This window comes from Drosophila novamexicana, unplaced genomic scaffold (assembly GCF_003285875.2).
Source record: "Drosophila novamexicana strain 15010-1031.04,08,12 unplaced genomic scaffold, DnovRS2.1 tig00002019-arrow-arrow-pilon, whole genome shotgun sequence".
In the NCBI taxonomy this organism is placed as follows: domain Eukaryota; kingdom Metazoa; phylum Arthropoda; class Insecta; order Diptera; family Drosophilidae; genus Drosophila; species Drosophila novamexicana.
The window spans coordinates 25903-47592 of NW_020824926.1; the positions used below are offsets into that span (position 1 = coordinate 25903).

The 21690-nt window shown below is 45.4% G+C and overlaps 3 protein-coding genes across 3 annotated transcripts in view; 1 reads left to right on the forward strand and 2 right to left on the reverse strand.

The window, feature by feature from the left end:
• Window positions 1–21690, forward strand: part of LOC115768794 (centrosomal protein of 162 kDa) — a 30186-nt gene that overhangs the window by 6634 nt on the left and 1862 nt on the right. The window contains exons 2-6 of the mRNA XM_030713490.1: window positions 17596–18226; window positions 18290–18503; window positions 18576–19258; window positions 21185–21402; window positions 21479–21631. Of these exons, the coding sequence (XP_030569350.1) occupies window positions 17596–18226; window positions 18290–18503; window positions 18576–19258; window positions 21185–21402; window positions 21479–21631 (1899 nt within the window). The remainder of the gene's footprint in view (window positions 1–17595; window positions 18227–18289; window positions 18504–18575; window positions 19259–21184; window positions 21403–21478; window positions 21632–21690) is intronic.
• LOC115768797 (carboxypeptidase O) lies at window positions 3779–7132 on the reverse strand. The gene is made up of 4 exons (XM_030713493.1): window positions 6792–7132; window positions 5482–5780; window positions 5060–5420; window positions 3779–4547 (listed from the first exon to the last, which is right to left on the reverse strand). The coding sequence occupies exons 1-4, from the start codon at window positions 7130–7132 to the stop codon at window positions 3779–3781; spliced, it is 1770 nt and encodes a 589-aa protein (XP_030569353.1).
• LOC115768796 (carboxypeptidase B) lies at window positions 8477–10343 on the reverse strand. Its single transcript, XM_030713492.1, has 2 exons — window positions 8876–10343; window positions 8477–8813 (listed from the first exon to the last, which is right to left on the reverse strand). Exons 1-2 carry the CDS (start codon window positions 9419–9421, stop codon window positions 8511–8513), a joined length of 849 nt encoding a protein of 282 aa, XP_030569352.1. The 5' UTR covers window positions 9422–10343; the 3' UTR covers window positions 8477–8510.

The following is a 21690-nucleotide window of genomic DNA, read 5'->3' on the forward strand; positions in this document are numbered from 1 at the left end:
TGCGCTTCTTGGATGCTGCAGTTGCCGGTCAGTTGCTGCTGCTGACACACCTTTGCGTGTATGTGTGTGTGTGTGTGTTTGTGTTTGACTGTAACACTTAGCAGCTCACTGACGGATCCAGACTAAATGCTGCCTTTGTGTCGCTTCAATTTTTATATAAAACCCAGCCAGGCAACTGTGCCGAGGGCCGTTTCCCGATAAAAAATAAATACAACAAAAAAAAAAACCAAAATAAAACCAAACGGAACAAAATAATACACGCACACACACTAAATCAGAAAAAGAGACCGAAAAAAATTAATAAAAAAAAAACAAACGTTAAACAGAATTACAACAGAAAGTGAAAAAAAAAAGCAATTTTGGGAAAAAAAAAATTGCGCTGCTGCCTGACGACCGATCTTGGAGCGATCGGCGCGTACTGAATGAATTGACAACAACAGTAGTCGCAGCAGCACTAGCAGTAACAGCAGCAGCAGCAGCGGCGGCGCAGCAGGCAGAAAGCAGCAAGCAGCAGCAGCGACGCGCTTACAGGCAGCGCGAGAGAGTCACGCATCAAAAAAATTAAAAAAAAAAAAAAAACATGAACCAACAACAATAAATTTGTGAAGCCTGTGCATATGTGCGCATGTGTGCGTGTGTGCTGCTGTCAGAGTAATTTTTTGTTGTTGCTGCGCCTACACTCTTCCCATCTCACTGCTATGCAATGCAAGTCAGCGACATTGACTCTCTTTTGCGTCGTGCTGTAATGTGATGCGTCGCTGCGCCCGCTGCTGCTGCTGCTGCTGCTTATGTGTCCGCTGCTGCTACTGTTGTTGCATTTCGTGTGCTTTATCAAAAGTCAATCTATTACTCACACAGACACACATGCACATGCATAGGCACAGTCAGTCGTGCAGTTGGCGTCCGTTTTGCACTTTGCACTTGTACAGGCAACAGTTTGACAGCCACATCGCAACTGTTAATGGTTTTTTTTTGTTTCTGCTTTTAATGTGTATCTCCAGCTTTGCATTGAAAGCCACTCGCTCGCAGCGCTCAGCGTAACAGCACGGAATAGTCCATTCGAAATTAACACCTCTATTTCGGGCACGAACGCCTGCTCTGGCTTGATTTGAGCACAGTGCATTTCATAAGTATTCATACATGTATGCATGCATATCCAATAGTCATTTTATATGCATATGTGTCTGTATGCACTTCCACTATTTATCATTCTTGTCATTCTTGCTTGGTTCACTTACTCGCCTCAATAACTTGTGCAATTCATCATTTAAAATTGAATATTGGCTATCTTTTTAAGTGAGAAAAGTAAAAATAAAGTAAACAAACTGTCATCACAGATATAATTTGTACACTCTGTGCACACATTGTAAAACGATAACATGCAACCTTTAGATATACATATATACCATATATATATATGTATATACTCTCACCAGTTTAAAGCTAGAACTGCTAATGTCTGAAATACCTGACAATAATATTCCTTCATAAACAGCACAAATACGAACAAAAAGTTTAATGACTTTAAAGAACAGTCATCATTGTTGGAATGAATTTACCAAATGACTCATTACAGGATGATACTTTTGATACTGCAAATAACATAACACAATAATGTTAATGTATAACATAATGCCAAGCCATAAACAATCTGTTGCTAAGCCGAACTTTTAAGACTCGACAAATGCAAAAAAAAATTAACTAGGAAAACCTACAGCTAGATAGCTATAATTATTGAAATATTAAGCATAATCTTTTGATCAGTGGTTTTACCTGCTGACCTCAGAGCTGGGAAATGCATGACTTATCTGTGAGTGAGTGCAAGAAGCAGCAGCGATACATGCAAGCTTACTGAGATGCATGTATGCGTATACATATATTTGAAAGGCATTGTGCTCTGTTGTAAATTTGATTCAATTGCTGCACACACACATGTCAAACTGTGCAGATGTATGCATGTATGCGCGTGCGTGCGTGCGTGCGTGATTATGTGTTTTTCAATATGTCATTTTGTATACACATACATCCAACTATTACAAGTTTTAAATGTACATATATATGCATGCATACATGTGTGTGTGTGTGTGTGTGTGTGTGTGTGTGTGCGCGTATGACGGCGCAATTTTTGACCCACTTGTTTTTACTTTCTTTCGCCTTTAATGATGATCAACATGGCCCCCACCAATTAAGTTTGTTTTTTTTTTTCTTCTTTGTAGTTTATAATTTGTGCTTCTTCTGCTGCTGCTAGCTGGCTTTTTTGTATTTTGCGTATTTGTTATTGTTGTTGTGCTCATTTTGTTCCGCTTCTGCATACGATTTTCACTTTTGTGTGTGCTACCCTTTTGGGAACTGTAGCAGCAGCTTTATGTGGTTAATTTAATTTCAAACAATCGACAGTCGAGAGCTTCATTCAATACTCGCTTCATGCTTGACCAAGAGAACACACGCACGCACACATACAGGCAGGCACATGCACACACACGCACAGACGCACACTTGAACAATAATCTGTGCGAATTGTTTGCTTTTCGGCTCATTGTTTGCGAATCTAGGGTATTTTGTTGGCCGTGCATATCTGTTTGCCTCTGGCCGTTCTTCAGCAGGTTTTTGTTTTTTTTTTTTTTTGTTGTTTTCCAGCGCTTAAATCACTTTCTTTGCGCGCTTTGAGCTTTGGCAGGCCTTTCGCCTGATCCGCATAATTTCTATATATGCATGTTAAGTAAATAAATAAATGAATAACATCTTGGTGCCCGTCGTCGTCGTCGTCGCGCCATTTGTCGTTACATTTTTTTTCCCCCATTTTTTCTTTACTAGTTTTCAAAACGCGATTGAAAGTGAAAGTTCCACCCAGTTCAACTAGCTGTCCGGCCAACGCTCGCACTCGCGCTCGCGCTCGCTCTAGCATCAGCTCTTCTGCTCTGCTTGCTCTCTCGCGCTCTTTTACAGTTTTTTTTTCTTCACTGCTTTCTATTTTGGGTTTATTTTGAACATTTGTTTGTTGTTGTCAGCAATTTGACATTTTTTGGTCGTAATACAATTGCGTTTAGTTGGACCTCAGGAGTTTTCCAAGTTTGCCACAAAACGCTTGTGCACTTGCTGAATATTTATTTATTTATCAAGATTTAATTGTACTGGCTTTTCTGGCTAAACTCTGTTGAGTTATGCTTTAAGTGCCTCGCCTAAAAGCATGCCACAGTTTTTGCCCTGCGAGCAAGCAGTTCAAACTCCGCCGTTGATCGTGGCCGTGGCGGGCTTATGTCGTGAGGAAACAACTTGTGTTTTTGTTGAGATTGTAGATAATTCAATTAAACTAAATTTGACTATTATGCAAGACTATGTAAATAGTCAGTAAAGCTGAGAAACTGAATTGATAACACTTAAAACTTTCTTATGATAAGGTCATAAAAAACCACAAGTTGTTGCGTTAAAAAGCAGATTTTGAAAAAAACAAAGACGAAAAAATGCCAGAATTCAAATAAAATTTATTGTTATATTATGAATCAAGTTTTCATCAACAAGTTTGTAGGATTTATGAATCAGCTCTCTTTAATTAGGAATTAGCCGGGTCGTTAAGGGGGAAAATCTTTCGTCAGATATAAAAGATCATATGGGCTTTATTGAAGAAAATAGATACAAGTGCTCTTATAATATTCGAATGACAAAATAAGTGATAAAGAAATAAATAAGTTAAATAAATAAGTGAAAAATATAATAAATAATCCATAATAAATATATATAAAAAAAAAAAAAATAGTCGCTAAAAATAGTTCTCGTGTTGTCAGTTCAGCTGTTGAGCTATGGTCTTGAGAAATTCGTAGGCCTCCTCCCCGGACTCGAGTATGTAGTGCGGCGGCATAAGGTAGCCATAGCGACCCTGATCTTTAAGGAACACATTGTACACATATTGCGGCTCAATGTGCTGTTGGACCCAGTCGGCCGCATTGCCCGATCGCGCCAGCTTCTGGCGATAGCTGCTGCCCATGCTGTACTCGGCATGGTTGAGCCGGCGAAAATTGAGGATCGCCTGGCGGGCCGTGTGGCGCAGCTCTCGCTGATTACTGGTCACATAGTCAGCATCGCCCCAGGGATAGGTGATCGCCTGGCCGTAGCCACCGAAGGACACATACGCGCCCAAATAGTCGCGCATACCGAGCAAAAAGTTGCGTATGGCACGCGTCTCCGGCTCGGAGAAGCTTTTCGCGCCGTGGTACAGATTCTTGCATGGATTCGACGTGGAGCCCGCCTGGCCCCAGCCATAGTCAAAGTTGCGATCCAAGTTGACGCCATAGCAGCCGCTGGCGCTATCGTAATTGCGGTTCTTGGTCCACAGGCGATCGGTGAGGCGCGAGTACTGATAGCCATCGGGATTAGCCAATGGCAAAAAGTACCAATCGATGTGACGCATTGCTTTATCCGCCTCACCCTGCTCCCACAGCCAGCTTAGCTTCGAGATGGCATAGGTCAGCGCTGCAGGGCTGAGCCAGTCGCGCGCCTGCATTCCGGCATCCACAAAAACGGCCCAATTATTCGAATTGCCATTCGAGATTCTGTGGAAAGAACTTCTATTATTGACAGTAAAAGTGTAAGATCAAGAGTGTTAGAGTAATAGGAGTTGTTACAATATCGATTTAGCAGAGACCTCAATAGTATTCATAAACTGTAGCAGTAGCAGAGACAATAACATTAACAGAGACCTTAACAGTACTCAGTTCAAACTGTCACATTAACGTGAGCAATAATCTTAACAGTGCACACAACATTGAGTGTTTACAGACCTGAGCACCTCGACAGAGATCTAAATAGGGCCCATAACTTAAACAATCGAAACTGTAGCAGTTACAGTAACATAAACATGAACAGTGCTCTTAACAGTGCTCATAACATTAGGCGTGGAAACTGTGGCGACATCAGTCACATTAACATTAAGTCGAAACTGTAACAATAGTAGTGACAATAACATTACCATAGACCTTAACAGTGCCTATAACATAAACAGTAACAGAGACAATAACATGAACAGTAACCTTAACAGTGCACATAACATTGAATGTTTACAGACCTGAGCACCTCGAGCGGTCGCTTGTTGCGTGTGAGACCAATTTGCACGATCTCCGCCAGCTCGGAGTGCGTTTCCAATATATTCTGAAGGAACTGCTGCATATCGCCCTGATCGTGGTACCTTCGCCAGGTGAGCAGTGCACTCTCGCGGTTTAGCCAAGGCAGCGAGTAGTTAGCCAACGTGTTATCGGTATCCGCCTCGTTGACCTCCGTGTAGGTCTCATCGATGGCCGTCTCGATGTCATCGATCATGATGTTATAGCTGAAGGCGGTCTGCTCCATGTATTGCTGTGCGGCCGCCACATTCTTGTGCTCGATGATTATATCGATGCCATCCTGATTGATGTTCCACACCTCGCTGCCTGTAAGATAGACATTTTGAGCTGAACGATCGTAGAACATGTTTGTGGGTCTTGGCACTACCAAAGCGACGCAAAAATGCCCGCAGCTTCGGCTGGCCGAGACGCGTCTCATGCAGCTTCCACAGCTGATGGCCGTAGTAGCGACGCACGGATGCATCATTGCGATAGCGTCGATTGATCTGATACGTTGAGCCCGGCGAGAGGAAATCGAAGCGTCTCAGATCGGTGGGCGACAGCCACTGCAGACTCTCAAACGTCGCCTCGTACAGCTCGCTGCTGTTCAGCGTCCACAGCTCGGGCAGGGCCGCGAGAGCCGGCATCGGAACGCTGCGCCACAGTATTAACTGGGCACTGCCACGACTGCCGGCAGAGAACACCAACATCAAGAGTATAATCAACATCAACATCATGCTGATCGTGCCACACAAACAGAACTAATTCTCCACACTCTCGCATTTGCTGGCAGAAGGTCGAGATTCGCTGAATTTCTTGCTCTTTGATTAATGTCAATTTTATGCGTGAACAACACCTGTTGCCCGACCCGGCGACTAGCTGACTGGCTCACTGCCTAATTGACTGACTGACTGACTGACTGACTGACTGACTGACTGACCGAGTGACTTGTGGCTTAGTTTACTCACTGCCAGCGGCTGGGCGTTTGATACTATTTGACATGTTCTATTCTATTCTTTCGGTAAAGAGGTCAACAGCCCACCTCTGATCCCCAGTCTGTGTGTGTATTTTGGCTGAACTACAGTTAAGCGAATTTTTTGCTTTGCATATCTGACTGTTCGTTGGGGTTTTATGTTCTTCGAAACTATTATTACCTTCTGACTTTATAATAAGCTAGGCTTTTGATCAGGAAGAAAAATCAACAGCAGTCCAAAGGTAGCATTTTTTTTTTATTGTTTTTAAGAATATTATTCATTTGTCTAGTAAAAAATGCAGCTTCGTAGCTTTAACGGTGTGAGCTTTGCATTGATCATCAATCCGTCAATCAGTCAATCAGTTACCAAATAGTAAAATATATATATATCAACTTCTTGGTTTTTAATCAGAAAACAGGCAGTATGCCAATTTATTGTCCAGCTGCTTGGTCATCAATCAGTCAGTCAGTCAGTCAATCATTCTTCAAACCGTACAACATATATATTAAGAAATAATTGATGCCGTAAGGGCATTCACTCTTCGGCATTTTAAAGCGCAATTTCTTGGCTTCCAATCAGCAAACAGGAAGTACGCGAATCTCTTGACCATCTGCCTAATTAGAATGTCTGTCAAATCGATTGATGGTTTTTTCAGTGTCTGCAGATGGTCTGATTGAAATCGAGATCCCTCAGGGGGTCTCTCTCCCGCTGCCAATTTCGCTACTCACCAAAGTCTTCCACGAATTGATTGAACTGGGCATCCGGCGAGCTATCGCCGCGCTTGCGTGTGCCATTGAAGTTGAGCTTCCAGAGTTGAGCGCCCCGATAGCTCACGTAGTTCTCGTCCAGCGCCATGCGCAGCGCCGAGCGACGTTCAATGCCGCCCGCCAGCTCCATGGGGCGCAGGTAGCGCAGCAGCTGGGCGACGCCGCCGCCAAAGAAGGGCAAACGCACCAAATTGTCGCCGGTGCGCGCAAAGAAATCGTAACGTGATGATGATGATGATGCTGCCAACAGCTGTGGCACGCATAGTGCAACGGCACACAGTGCGTATGCGTAATGCATTCTATTTGCTTGGCTTTTGCAAGCGTCCAATGTGCCGAATGTTGCCCGTGCGGCCGTTCGATACGGTTTGATCAAGTAACGGCTACTTTTCGCTGTTTTGCGTCTGTTCTCAATTCTTCATCACATTAACACACACACACGCACACTTACACACACACACACACACACACACACACACGCAGAATGGGCCACAAATTTGCATAGCTCAACTTTTACTTTGCTCGAAATGTTATAAATAACTGTTATACTGTTATACCAAGCCAAGCTATTTATACTTAGTTACACGATTCACCGCAAAAGTTGTTGCAATTCTCAGTCTTTCTCTCTCTCACTCTTTCTCTCTCTCTCTCTCTCTCTCTCTCTCTCTCTCTCTCTCTCTCTCTCTCTCTCCCTCTCTCTTAATACCCTGTACCTATTCATAGCTGTTCCTTCAATATATATAAATATTTGGATCAGCTTCAAGACCTTAACAAAATTCTACTTGAAGTTTCAGGCTTCTTTTCAAAGCTCGAAGCCTATACAAGACTAATATAGCAAGAAGATTCTTTTCGTTCAGATATATATTGTTTGGGATATATATATTTTATGTTTGTGGCATATGCACATATCTGAATGCCTTTTTAAAAGCTTGCCAACTTTGTTTTCAAAGTTGTCAAAGAACGAGCTTTAAATTGTGATCGTGCCTTTGGTTAGTCACCTTTCGTGACCTTTGCACATTCCGAGCTAGGGTATTTACGTTTTGGAATGCGCTCTTAATATGTTTTCAGAGATCGCGCCGATAATTGTGTTCGTCGTGGTATTTATTAACGCTTGACCCGAAATTCGTGTTCAGTTTTGTTTGAAATCGATTAATTGCGTTCATTTATTTAAATTCCAATGTGATCTAAGCTCAAATAGATAAATGAGCTCAAACTTTCTCACGCTCGGTAATTTGTTGAATCTTTCAAATTTATGGCTAAGATGCCACAACAAGAAGTTTTAATAAGCGATTAAACAATAAACCCAGCTTGAAATATCTATTTTATATAACAGATAGTTATTTAGTTTTGAGCGGGTTTCCATTTCTTTACTCTTGGAGATTCTGGTTATGGACAGAAAAAGTAAATGACTCAGGATCCTAGGAGATAAAAGAACTACAAACTCTCCAGGTTTTACCTCTCATGTACCACAACTCGATGATCCCGTAACTCCCAAGTTATATCTAGTTTTTTTTTTTTTTCAATAAACATGTCTCAGTCTATTTTGAAATGTTCAATTTGTCTAGTTACAAATAAATAAATAAATAAATAGTTTCGTATAAATAACATTCAAAAAAAAAAAAAAAATGATTGAACGCAAAAAAAAAAAGTCATATTAAACTAAGTCTAAGTTCAGGCAACTAGCGAGTGCGGCGGCGACGGCTGCTGCTGGAGCTGGAGCTGCTTCTGGCATCCGTTGTGCGTCCCAGGGCAACAGCGCGGGCGACCGTATCGGCGAAGGTGTAGCCATCCTTGCCGTTGTACTGAATGAACTGGGCGGGCAGGACGAAGCCGTAGCGACCCGTGTCGCCCATCTCGATGGTGTAGGCATACTTGATGCCCGCAATGCCCTTGGCCCAATCGTCCGAGCCGCCGGCGGCCGGATAGAGCGTTGTGGCCGAAGATCCCACCGTATACTTAACGCCCGACGACTTGGTGATGATCTGTTCGAGGCGGAAAATCGTAAGAGTTCAAGCGTTTGGGATTAGCTGGAGCAGTTACTTACCGAGCCGGCTTGGCGTGCCACACGATCGAGATCGGCGCGATCCTTGGTCAGATGATAGTCATAGCCCCAGGGATAGAGTATATATTGGCCGTAGCTGTGGAACGACAGATACGCCTGGAAAGTGTCGCGCGGGAAGCCGCTTATGAATTTCGATATGTAGAATGTCTCCGGCTCCGAGAAGGCCTTGCTGCCGCGATATGTCTGCGAGCAGGGACTCGCCGAGGTGCCCTTGCCGCCCCACTTGTAGCCGAAGTTACGATTGAGATCGACGCCCGGACATTGGCGTCCATGGGCGCGCATATTCTTGCGCCACAAACGGTCCGTGGTGTGGGAGTATTCGTAGCCGTCGGGATTGGCCACCGGATGGATGTACCAGTTAATGTTTCGCATATGCTCGGGCAGATCCTCCCAGCCCTCGACCAACTGATTGGCTATATAGGTGACCGTTGCGGGACTGATCCATTCGCGTGCATGCATACCGCCATCGATCCAGATGCTGGGATTGCGTGCATTTCCATTGGAGATTCTGCAAGGAAAAGCGAACATTTAAGACCTGGTGGACGCTGCAGCAGCTCCTCGTCGTCGGAGAACTTACTTGAGTATCTTGAGCGGACGCTTCTCTACGGAGTGGCCGATGGTTTCGGTGGAGCAAATGTCCGGATACGTTTTGGCCATGTAATCAATAAAGCCGTGAATATCCTCCAGGCGATGATAGGCCTGCCAGGTGAGGCGATGTCCTGCGGAATATGAACAGAATATTGCCAGACTGAGCGAGCGTATGCTAACTAACTATGGCAACCCCAACCGAGCAGTTCATTCAACCTGACCTCGCCCCCTCCCTCGAATTACGAACCTCGAAGGGCAAGTGTCAAGTGCCTGAATATAGCTTGGCGATTGGGAGAAATGGCTCAATTCCTGCACCGACTCAAGGAAATTGCGTGTCCTGCCGTTTATTGATTAAACAAGTGTCTTGCAAGTTCCTACCCCTGCCCCTGCCCTTGCCCATTCCCATCTCAGTCAAGGCGTCGCGGTGCGTTCCAAGTTCATGGCTAGCTTCAAGTGCAGCCAAAAGAGGGCGGCTTGTGGGCGTGGCGGGGCATATCAAAGCTGTCACAAGTGTTCCGCCGTCACTCAGTTAACTGTCGCGATGTCTCATTTCCTTTTGCAACCCCTTTTGCCAAGTCTTGCTTTACCTTCAACAACCTTCACACTCTGTTCGTTCTGTTTTTATACCCCTTCAAAGTTGGTCGAGAAAAAGAGGGTATCATTAAGTCGATAGTCGCAGCGGGCCCCATAGAGAAAAAGACTTTAAAGGCCAAAACCTATTAACTGTTATTTCGATAATTCCTATTATATACGAAAAAGTAAAAAAATATCGATTTGTGGAGTCAACTTTTTATCGATAGTTAGCCCCCTTCACTTTCGATAATTCATCGATATCTGATTTGTAAATTATATGCAAAACATGTTGCAGCTTTCCTAGCGATAATTCACCGATAGTTATCGATTCACTTTACAATAAATATCGATTGCTTACTTCGGCTAAGTTTGTTACAGTTGCAGATTTTCTTGAGATAATTCTTTACGTTTTTACGAAACCGATAATTATCGATTCGCTTTCGATAAAAATGGACTTCGGACCTCGGTCCGAAACATATTATATGCAAAACATGTTGCAGCTTTCCTTGCGATAATTCTAGGTATCGATTCACTTTCGATAAATATCGATTTCTAGCTGCGGCTAGTTTGGCGACTCAGTAAAGAATCTGTGCCTTGAGTACAGGGTAGCGTCTGGTCGGTCTGCTTGCTGTCTTCGTCTGCGCCTTGCTTCTTGATTTCGTGTCACTTGTCGCTTTATGACTTTTCACACGCCCCAACCGTTGGCTGCATTAAAAGCTCATTTATGGCGACACCTGAGCTCAAGGCGACCGAAAAAAAAAACACTTGCGACAAAATCGGCCCTTCCCCCAACTTTGCACTCACCCTTTCGATTCTGGAGCTCGGCAATTTTGTCAGCGGGCGGATTTTCGACTTCGATAACCTGCTGCAGATTATCGATCAGCACGATGCGCGACAAGTTGGCGGCGCGTATGTGTCGCTCGGCAGCGGCGAGCACCTGCGGCTTGAGCAGGTAGTCGACCTCCTGCTTGACCTCCTTCCACAGTTGTCCGTCTGTGGGAGAGAGAGAGAGAGAGATTGTGGGTTATTCAATTGCCTGGCATGTGGAATGTGGCATGTGGCACTTACCATATTTCGACTGCAGCTCATCGGCCAGCTTCTTATCCTTATCCGTTTGCACCACAATGCGCCAGAGTTGGGCGCCATCGTAGCGTCGCAGTTGGGCACTGAATGCGCTCTCTGTGGCTGTCTCCTGCTCCAGATCCTGTTCGGGCATCTGATCCTGCTGCTGCTGCTGTGGCGCAAACGAGGCATTCACATAGTTCAACACGCTGTCCACGACCTGAATGGGTTCCGGTTCCGGCTCTTGGATCAGCATTGGCAACTGCGGCGGCACTGCGACTGGTATGATGGTCGTCAGGATCGATGGCTCAGACTCGGCCTGGGGCTCAGCTTGGGGCTCAGCTGCCTTATCAGCTTGAGGCTCGTCTTGGGCTTCAGGCTGAGCCTCAGCTTGTGGCTCTGCCGGAGCTGCAGCAACTGGCGCAACTGCATCGGGCATTTCATCAGCCAGAATGGATGGTGGCTGGCTTTCCAGCTCTTCCACAGCTGGCGCCGTTTCCTTGTGCATCTCGGTCTCAACTTCAGCGGCCGGCTTGCTAGCTTCCTCCTCGTTCTGCACGACGGGCATACTAAGGATTTCCATGGGTTGCGGCTCCTGTTCAGCATCTGCCATTGGTTCCAGCTCGGCGTCCACTGGAGCTCCTTCCTCTGGCACTGGCTGTTCGGCATTTGGCTGCTCCGCGGCATCATCAGCCGTTGGCATGGATTCCTGCTCCAACTGTTCAGTTGCCGCTTCCACGATGAGCTCGGGTGCTGCAGTTTGTGCCTCCAGCTCGACTGATGGCTCCTTGGCTGGCTGCTCATCCTGTTGGGTTTCGGCCACGTTCAGCTCCTCGGGCAGCAGCTCGCTCGTGGCTGCGCTGAGGCCTTCCTCAATGCCCGCCGCCATGCTTTCCAGCACGGTTGATGACTCGGTGGTGTCCACTTCGTTCTCGGCAATTGCTTCTGTTTCGGACTTGGTCTCTTCTGGAGCCAGCTGCTCCTGCTCGGGTTGAACCTGTGCCACCGGCTCCGACTCCGACTCCAACTCCAACTCTGGTTCCGGTTCCGACTCTTGTTGCTCTTCTGGCTGACTTGCTTCTGCCGGTTCCTGATCTATGGCAGCTGGCGTGGTATATTCCTCCTCGGTTGCAGCGGGCACCACTTCATCATCCGCTTGTGTCTCCTCATTGGCCGGCACTGCCTCGGTGGTTGCATCTGCCATAGCCTCAGCATTCTCCAGCTGCGCCTCCTGGCTGCTTGACTGCGACTGTGACTGTGCCTGTTGCTGCACTTGCTCCACTGACTGCTCCACTGGCTGCTCTACGACATGCTCCTCAATCAGCTCCGGCGATGCAATTTCTGCTGCCACCGGCTCTGCTGCTGCTGCCGCCTCTAGCTCCAGTTCTGCTTGTGCTGTCTCTGTCTGCGTCTCGGTCTTTAGCTCCGCCACGGTTATATCGCTGGGCAGCTCCACCAGCTGCATGGCCGGCGTATCATCGCTCTCCAGCATCAGCATATCGGCGCTCTCGCCAACGGCTGCATTCTCTGCCTCAGCCTCGGCATCGGCATCGGCATCGGCTTCGATGGTATTACGATGCACATGCTCCGTATCGTCCAGCTGGCTGGCCACTGATTCCGGCACCAGCATATACATATCCGTAGATCCATGCGCCGGCAGTGCGGCCATCTTCATGTCATCCACAACAAGTGTGCTGGCCGCACCTGGCTGCTGCAGTTCAGCAGCAGCGGGGGGCAGCTCGTTCCGTTCCAGGGCCAAACGATCCAGCGACATGGACGCCGCCTGGTTGACCGCCAACAGCAGCAACAGCAGAGCTGTTGTTGCCATTGTCATCATTGTTATTGTTGTTGTATTTGTTGTTGTTGTTGCTTGAAATGCTGCTCTTGTTGATCTCCCGTCGTACATCTTAGCGAGATCTAACAGTAAACCGTAATGAGACATGTCCCATTGGTCGAGTGGCGCTTTTATACCAACGCTGGGAAAGTATTGCCATTTCATTTTCGATATTTCTCTCGGCGGCGCAGTCAGCAGCGACGTCAGCTCCAAGCGAGTGTGTGTCTATGTGTGTGTGTGTGTGTGTGTGTAGCAATCGTGTTATGTATGTAAATTGCGGCGCTGCCGTCGCTCGCTGCTTGGACAGGCATCCAGCTCGCTGTCAACGCCAGCTGCGACGCGGGCAGCGACTGCGACGCGAGCAGCGACGCGTCTCTTCCTTGTGAGCCGGCGTTGCCACAGCGTCGCCCGCTTTTATCGGTTGCATGAATCTCTTCATAAATGCGACGACCGTTGTATATTATTGTTGTTGTTGCTGTTGCTGTTGCTGTTGTTGTCCGATCTTCTATGTTAATTTTGAGATCGGATCGCAGACAAATGTCGCCAACGCCAACGCCAACGGCAACGCGAACGGCTATGCCGCCCGCTCTCGCTTTCTTTCGGGGGTTGATTATAATAATTATATTTTTCCACAGCGTCTTCTTCTTCTTCTTCATATTATACTCATTCATTTGATAATAAATAATGTCCAAGCGCAAAGCTTGTGCTTAGAATCTGTACCTTCATTTTGTTAAATAATATTTATAGTTATCGTTATGTTATCTCAGGGGGAATCCCCATCGTGCGCTTTCTTTGTGATTTATAATACATTGTAATCAATATATACATACAATAATGCATTAATATAGGTATATATCGATATACGGAGATCATGTGTGGACTCATATGTATTTAATCATATAGGACATTGGGCATAATCGGATTGTTTTTAAATTTGCAGAAGCCTTCACACAAATGACAAATAGCTCTCTCTCTACTCATATATATGATATATATATATATATATATATATATATATATACACATATATATATATATGTATACATATGTATATACGCTATTAATCTTGTCTCAGAGAGTTGCAAATGAATTGAATCAACAGTATTTATCGTTGTTAGTATTTATAGCTGGTTTAAGTATATATAAATATATTTAATCACCTGTTTCATTATCATGATTATGATAATTCTTGCTCGACTTTCTATGTGCACAATCAACGCCCACCCGACCAGCTGCTATCGAGATCTTCAATCGATCGAACTAGTTATCGATAACAAACCGATTTTAATTTGCAATTTGCAATTTGCGCTCAACGTGATGTGTTAATGAAGCCGCGTGCCAATTGATTTCTGGTTTATTGTTATTGTTTTTTCCATTGTTAATCAGCTTGTGGACTGCTGGCGGTTAAAGGGGTTTTGGAGAAGGGCAGGGTGTGGGGGACAGAAGAGTTTGCACCTACAACACATGAAATACACATGAAATTGTCTCAGCTACTCTAATTGATTGATTGTTAATCTCGCCCATCTGTGAGTACTGAAAAGTTCGCAAGCTTTAAAGATTTCCAATTTGTACGCATTGACATGATTTCTGAACGAGCCAAGCACACACACACACACACACACAATTACACACACCCAATCAGCAGCAGTAGCAGTTGTTATTGCCATTACCCACGCTGTGCTCTGCTCTGCTCTGATCTACTCTCGCTATCCAATCAATCGCAGCTCAAATGCCGCTCCTTTCACTTTATATGACCACACACACACACACACACACACATATATATGTATGACATGTTGGTGTGTGCGTGTGTGTAGCTTATCAATTGTCAATTGAGGAAGAGCGAAGAGAGTTGAAGTAATTGCAAATAATCAACAGTTGACTGAAGTAACCAATGCGAACAGCTGTCAAGTAGTGAAATTGTCCTTAATACTCATAAATACTCATTGATGTGCTCATATGTGGGCACAAATATATCTACTTAGCATTATGAGTATTTACAAGTAATTGTAAATGAGGCAAAGATTCATGTGTTTCGATTGCCGTTCGATCGTTCGAGATAAGCCAATTTTCCATCCACTTAAAGATTCACTTTCTGAATCATCGGAGAATCAACTATATATATTAACAAAATTAATATATGTCTTTTCAAAAATAAATTTAAAAAATATATATGTTTTTGTTTTAGACAGAAGCTATACAATTGCGAATCTTGCAAAATCCTTAAACATATTTTCTATCCGGAAATTTTCTATCGATTATCGATAATACTATCGACTAGTCGCTAGTCTCTAATAAAATTTTAACATAACGTACAAAGTATCGATAGATACTCCTATCAAGCTGGATTCAACACGAATGTGCCTTAAACATTCTCAAATTCTCTGTTAATTTTAAAAGGTTTTTCTTATTTTTCACTAAAGCAACAATGTTATCGAAATACTATCGATAAAACCGAATAAACAAGAGTATTCCATTAGATTTGATCAAGAACCTTTTACAAATTCCGCCCAATATTTTCTTAGGCATTTTCGGTCTTCAGTGAGTTTCTTGTCAAACCCAAAATAGTTCCCCGTCTACATATCTAAAGAGTTATATTTCCCTAGTAATCCTCAAGTTTCTTTTTAACCATGGCATAGAATTCTGAGCTATTTCCAATTGTAGCATACTTTTGGCATAATCATTTCGTAAATTTAAGCAGGGCATCTGTTATTCCATTTAAAATCACAGCTGCTTCTCTAAATAACAGAATATTCGATATGATATTTTTGAAAGTTTGAGGAAAAGCTTTGTTCTTTTCCAATCCTTCAGTCGAAAAAGTTACGCGCGTCATTCACAAAATGCTCTCTGAAAGAAAAAACGTGTTAAACTTATGCATAATTTTTGTAAATATTTTAGTTTTTTTGTTTTTCGTTTTTGAGCGGCTTTTAAATGAAATGGAAAGTGGGATTAGCTAGAAATATTGAAAGAAAAAATAAAACTAATATGATGCACGTACACATAAACATCATTAACATATGAGAAACAAAACCAAGACGAAGAAATATAAATAAAAAGCCCAAAATATGGGTTAGCTGGCGAGCTGACGAGCTGGTGAGCTTGCCTGGGGATGCGGAATGCAGCTACCAATATGGGGCTTTGACAGTTGCCTTTCAGATAGAATCTATCAGCCAAATGAGCAAAGCGATGAAAGCGAGAGTGTTGCCAGAGTGTTTCAAGTGGAGCGAATGGGCAGGCACGGAAAAAAAACAAACTTTGTAATGAGGCTTGAAAAAGCGCTGCACACACAGAGACACAGGCACAGCTCGGACAATGTGCGCTGCTGGAGCTGGGGGCGTGGGTGGAGACACGGTTGGGGACAGAAGGGACACACACAACTTTCTTCTTCCAATATTTCCGCTGCTTCATTGAGTGCATTGTTATTATTGTTATTTTAACAGCAATTGTTGTCGATGTTGTCGTTGTTGTCGTTGTTGTTGTTGCCGCACACCCACATCATTGTAATTATGTTCGTTGTAGTCTAAATCGTCATCGCTTACCCTTGTTAAATACATATTTACACTCACTCACACAACACACACACGCACACACGCACACACGTACACACGTAAGCGAGCGTAAGCGAGGGCACGAACCGAAGCACAGTGGTTCAAAATGCATTCAAATCTCTGCTCGGGTGTCTACTGTAAAATAAGAGTTGCAGTCACTGTTAAATTGCATCTACTGTAAAATAACAGTTCTAGTCACTGTTAAATTGCATCTACGCTTAAAACAACAGTTCTAGCCACTGTTAAATTCCATCTGAATCTATTACAATCTCTGCCCGGCCGCCTACTGTAAATTAACAGTTGTAGTCACTGTTAAATAGCCTCTACTGCAAAATAACAGCTGTAGTCGTTGTCCCTGCTCGGAGGCCTACCTATTCTTATTTCTTGACGTTGTTTTTGGTTTCTTTTTAAACCTTTAGTAATAATTTCTAGGCGACGGTTTATTACTATTAAATGACTTTCTTAGTTCTTGGGCTAGCTTTTTTTATAACAAAGTCTTCTAACTATGCTTGATATTAATTAATTAATATAATTATAATATTTTGGAAATTCATGCATTTATATTTACATTTTAAGTTATATTTATTGTTTAATATATTTATTATTATTTGTCTATTCATATCAAATTTTTGACGATGTTTTAGCCTGATTTGGCACTACTGTGCGGGCTGGTTGCGTAGCTGTTGCCGTTGTTGTTTCGACTGGTTTTCAGTTGTTGTTTTTGATTTGTTGTTATTTTTTTGTTTTTCGCCCGCCACTCCAGAGACAGGGCGGTCGTAAGGGGGAGGGGCTCTGGGGTCTGGGTTGGAGGAGGCGCGTAGAAACTACGCGCGCGCCGCTGTTGCTCATTGTTTGCCGGTGTTGCGGGTTGTTGTTGTTGTTGCTGCTGGTTGTTGTTGTTGTTGTATTTGTTATTGTTGCTATTTTGGCGGCGTTGACTGTTGCCGTTAGCACACGGCGCACTTGACACACCCAAAGGCGCCCCGGCACTTGGCAGGCGCACTTTCACGAATGCCGCGGCAACTGTTCGACTAATCCGCAAAAATTGAAAAAATAAGAAAACAAAAAATTAAGAAAAATAATTTGTCATTTTGCAGATGGAGGAGCTAACCGAAGCGGAGGACTTGGCCGCCGGCTCGCGGCGCAGCTCCGGGCAAGGCAATCCCGTCCAGCCGGCCAATCGCGGCGGACAGCTGAAGCCCATCGTCCCGATGGCCAGCTACAGCGAGAAGGCGGTGGGCAGCTCGCCCAAGCATCTGGTCAGCACATTGAGCTCGCCCATTGAGCAGATCGCGTGCAGCGTGTCGCGGGAGCATGCGCTCAAGAACGAGATCGACCAGCTGCAGGAGCAGCTGAAGGATACCGAGGAGCGCCTGGCCTCGGTCCGGCTGCAGAGCGAATCGCTCTCGCAGACACAGCGCGCGCTGCGCGAGCACAACGGCCGGCTGCAGGAGGAGTCCGAGATGCTCAAGCTGGACGTGCAGCATCTGCACGAATGCGCTGGCGTTTTGCGCAGCGAACTGCAGTCGGCGCGCCGGGATCGCGACGAGGCCATCCAGCTGGAGCGTTCACTGCGCGCCGAACTAGAGGAGGCGCAACAGGAGCGCCGGCACGCAGCCGATGGCAAGGAGAAGGATGCACGCATCATACAGGATCTGCAGCGGCAGTGCCGCGAAATGGAGCGCATACTCATGCGTAAGCATCCCGACTCTGTCTCGGCGCTGATAGGTGAGTCCACAACAGGGCCAATCCCCGCCAGCTTACCTATGTGTGTGAATTGCTTTGCTGCAGTTGCCTCGAAGAGCACGGGCATCTGCTCGCTGAACGACCAGGAGAACGTGAACAGCCGCAAGCTGCTGGAGCAGCGCATTGCCCAGCTGGAATCGGATGCCAAGGAGCAGGATCGCAAGGCACAGCAGATACTGGCCAATGTGCAGGCGCGCTTCAATTCCGTGCAGGCCAAATACGAGACGCACATTGCCGACCTGGAGACGCAGGTGCTCAGGTGAGTTTCTGTCTCTGTCTCTCCGCCACACACTTTCAGCGTGTCTTAACGCCCAAACCCTCCGCCCGGCAGCTTGCAGGAGATCAACACGAAGCTGAACGAGCAAATTGAATCCCAGGTGCGCACACTGGATCGTTTCATGCAGAAGCGCGCCGATAGATACTACAACAACTGCACCCAAACGGACGCAGTCGGCGCCCAGACGGACCCAAAGCCTCTTGGCCACAACAAGGCCATCCACACGGGCACTCAGACGCAGGCGAGCGATGCGGGCGCCATGCGGGATCACAGCACCAACACCATTGGCTGCCCCTCGCCCAGCATCAGCTGCCAGCAACATCTGCAGCAGCAGCTCCAGCTCCAGCAGCAGCAGCAGTTGCACTCGGCCGGCAGCAGCAGCACCAGCAGCACGGCCAACTCGACGCCGAACACGTCGCGTCCCAATTCGAAGCAGAGCGGCGCACAGCGACGCAATCCGGCGATTGCCAACTCCAAGCTGCCCATTTCCCAGTCCGAGTCCACATTATCACTGCTCAGCCATGGCCATGGCCATCTGCAGCCACCCGGCCACAAGGAGGACACACAGCTGCTCAGCTCGGTGCGCAGCATGCGCATCGACTTGGCCCTCAAGAACAAGGCCATGCAGCGCCTGACACGTGAGCTGGACGATTGCAAGAAGACCATCAGGAAACTGCAGCGGGAACGGGAGCGGGAACGGGAGCATGCGGGAGCAGCTGCTGCTGTTGCTAGTCCAGGTAAAGCTGCCTGGCTCTATGCACAGCGAGAGACTTTTGTGTGTGTGTCTGTGTGTGTGTGTGTGTGTCACTCGGTCGTCGTCATTGTTTTTGTTGTTGTCGTTTTGTAATTTATGGACTTTCTCTGCTCGTCAGCACGTACAAGACTTTAACTCGAGAGACACGCAAATAAATTGCTGGAATAAATCATTGCATGCCTGTCCAGCGCTGGCAGCCACACAACCCACCCCCCACCCCACCTGCCAACCTGGCGGCCTTTTGACCGCAACAACTTTTTGTTTTTTGCACTCATTTCAAATGGGCAACCTCCAAGCTACATGCTCCACGCTTCAAGCTCCAAGCTCGCCAGCCACAAAAACTAAACACGTTAACAACTTGCCTAGCTGCGTTCCCCTCCCCCCGTCCCCCTCTTCGGTGCTCCCAGGCCGCTGGCCAGTTGGTTATGTCACCTGCATGTGCGGGACGCGGCGGGGCGAGAGGGCAACTCGTTTTTTATTTACATTTCATCGATTTGAATTTTTTTGCTTAGTTTTTTATTTTGTCAAGAGAAAGAGAAAAAGAAAATTCGAAAGCGAAAGTCAAAGTCAAAGACGTTGTCTGCGTGGCGGCCCGGTTCAAGAGGCGAGCCAGGGGCAGGGGCAGGTGGCAGGGGGCGTGGCTAGCGCGTTGTCGTTTGCGCGTGCGCGCAGCGTTTTATAATTTCATGTCTTGTTAGTTGCTGCTGCTGCTGCTGCTTCTTCTTCTTTAATGTTGTTACATTTGCTGCTTGTTTATTTATTTTTCAACAGTGCTAATAATAGCCCAGCAACAACAACAACAGCAGCAACAACAACAACAACAACAACTTTGTTTTAATTTTCAACGCGTGTTCAAATGCAAATTTTGTTGGTTATGCAATCAGTCTCAGACTCTTATTTAATTATTAATGTTATTATTGTTGTTGTTGTTGCTTCTTTAAAGTTACATTCAATTTGGGATTTTATTTTGTTGAAAATTTCGCTTTGAAAAACATTTTTGGGGTAGTGCATTGAACTCGCAGCCCCGTGACAAGCCTCAATACCCTTTCAACTATTAAACAGTACACTTTAATCTGTTTAACAGTTCTCTGTCAACTATTTAACAGTACACTTTAATCTGTTTAACAGTACTCTGTCAACTATTTAACAGTACACTTTAATCTGTTTACAGTACTCTGTCAACTATTTAACAGTGCACTTTAATCTGTTTAACAGTACTCTGTCAACTGTTTAACAGTTCACCTTAATATGTTTAACAGTACTTTGTGTGTCTCTAGTGTTAACAGAGCTGTTAAATCAAGTCCACGAGCCCGAAAGGAATGTTAAGTGGTTCGGTTCACGGCACGAAACCAACTTGTGAAGCCAGGTTTTTGGTTCGAATCTTGCTCTTCTCAGAGCTCTTTTCCATCAATATACATAAAGGCAATTTAAAGCTAAAAAACCTAAGCGAGCTGGTTTTTCATTAAGACTTTATTCATTTATTATATATCAGATGGTTGCTCTAAGCACGATCGATAGGAATTAAAAAGAGAACGGCTCTCGATTAAATACCCTTGTGGAATTTCAGATACGTGAGGAGCAGCGTGAAATACGTAAATGCTGACTTTAATGAAGATATCTTAAAAAAACCAAACAGTTTGTCGAACGATTCTTTCTATAGTCCGATGCTGAGAGACTATTTTGCATAGAAACAGACTAAGGGACAGACAGACAGTCAAATGAACAGAGGGAAAGACGGATGGACAGATGGAAATGGCCATTCCGACTCGACTGTTGATGCTTATCACGAATATATACTATATGCTCTTTGGCAGATATTTCCTACTAGCACATTTTATGACTAATTTCTGGAATACTTTGTTCAATTAAAATTATATTTATTTTGAACATTTTTGTTATCCTCTTGCAGGTTCGCGTTTGGAGAACAAACTTCATGGCGGCGCCGGCGGCGGCATGTCGGCCAGTGGAGGCGCCGCCCAGCGACGTGGACATGATCATCACTATCATCAGCATTATCCGGATCATGTGCCAGCGACCACAGAGAATCAGGCGCTGAAAGAGGCACAGAACAAGTTTCATCTACTGGAGGCGGACTACAAAACGCTGCACGATAAGCGGCTGCAGGATGTGAGTGCCACTTGTTGCAGATCCAAAGGAAGCTACGTTCAACTCTATCCCTCTCTCTGTCTGTCTTTCTCCCCAGCTAAAGACCCTGCAGAGCGCACATGAGCGTGAGTTGGCCTCCTGCAATGAGACGGTGCGCATATTGCAGCAGCGTTTAAATGAGCGCGAGGAGGCGTTCGCCACACAGAAGCGCCGCAAGGTGCCCGTCGACTACTATGCCCTGAAGGCCAAGGTGGTGCACAGCATTGCCCTATTAGATACCCTTGAATTGAACAATTGTTGCCATTTCAG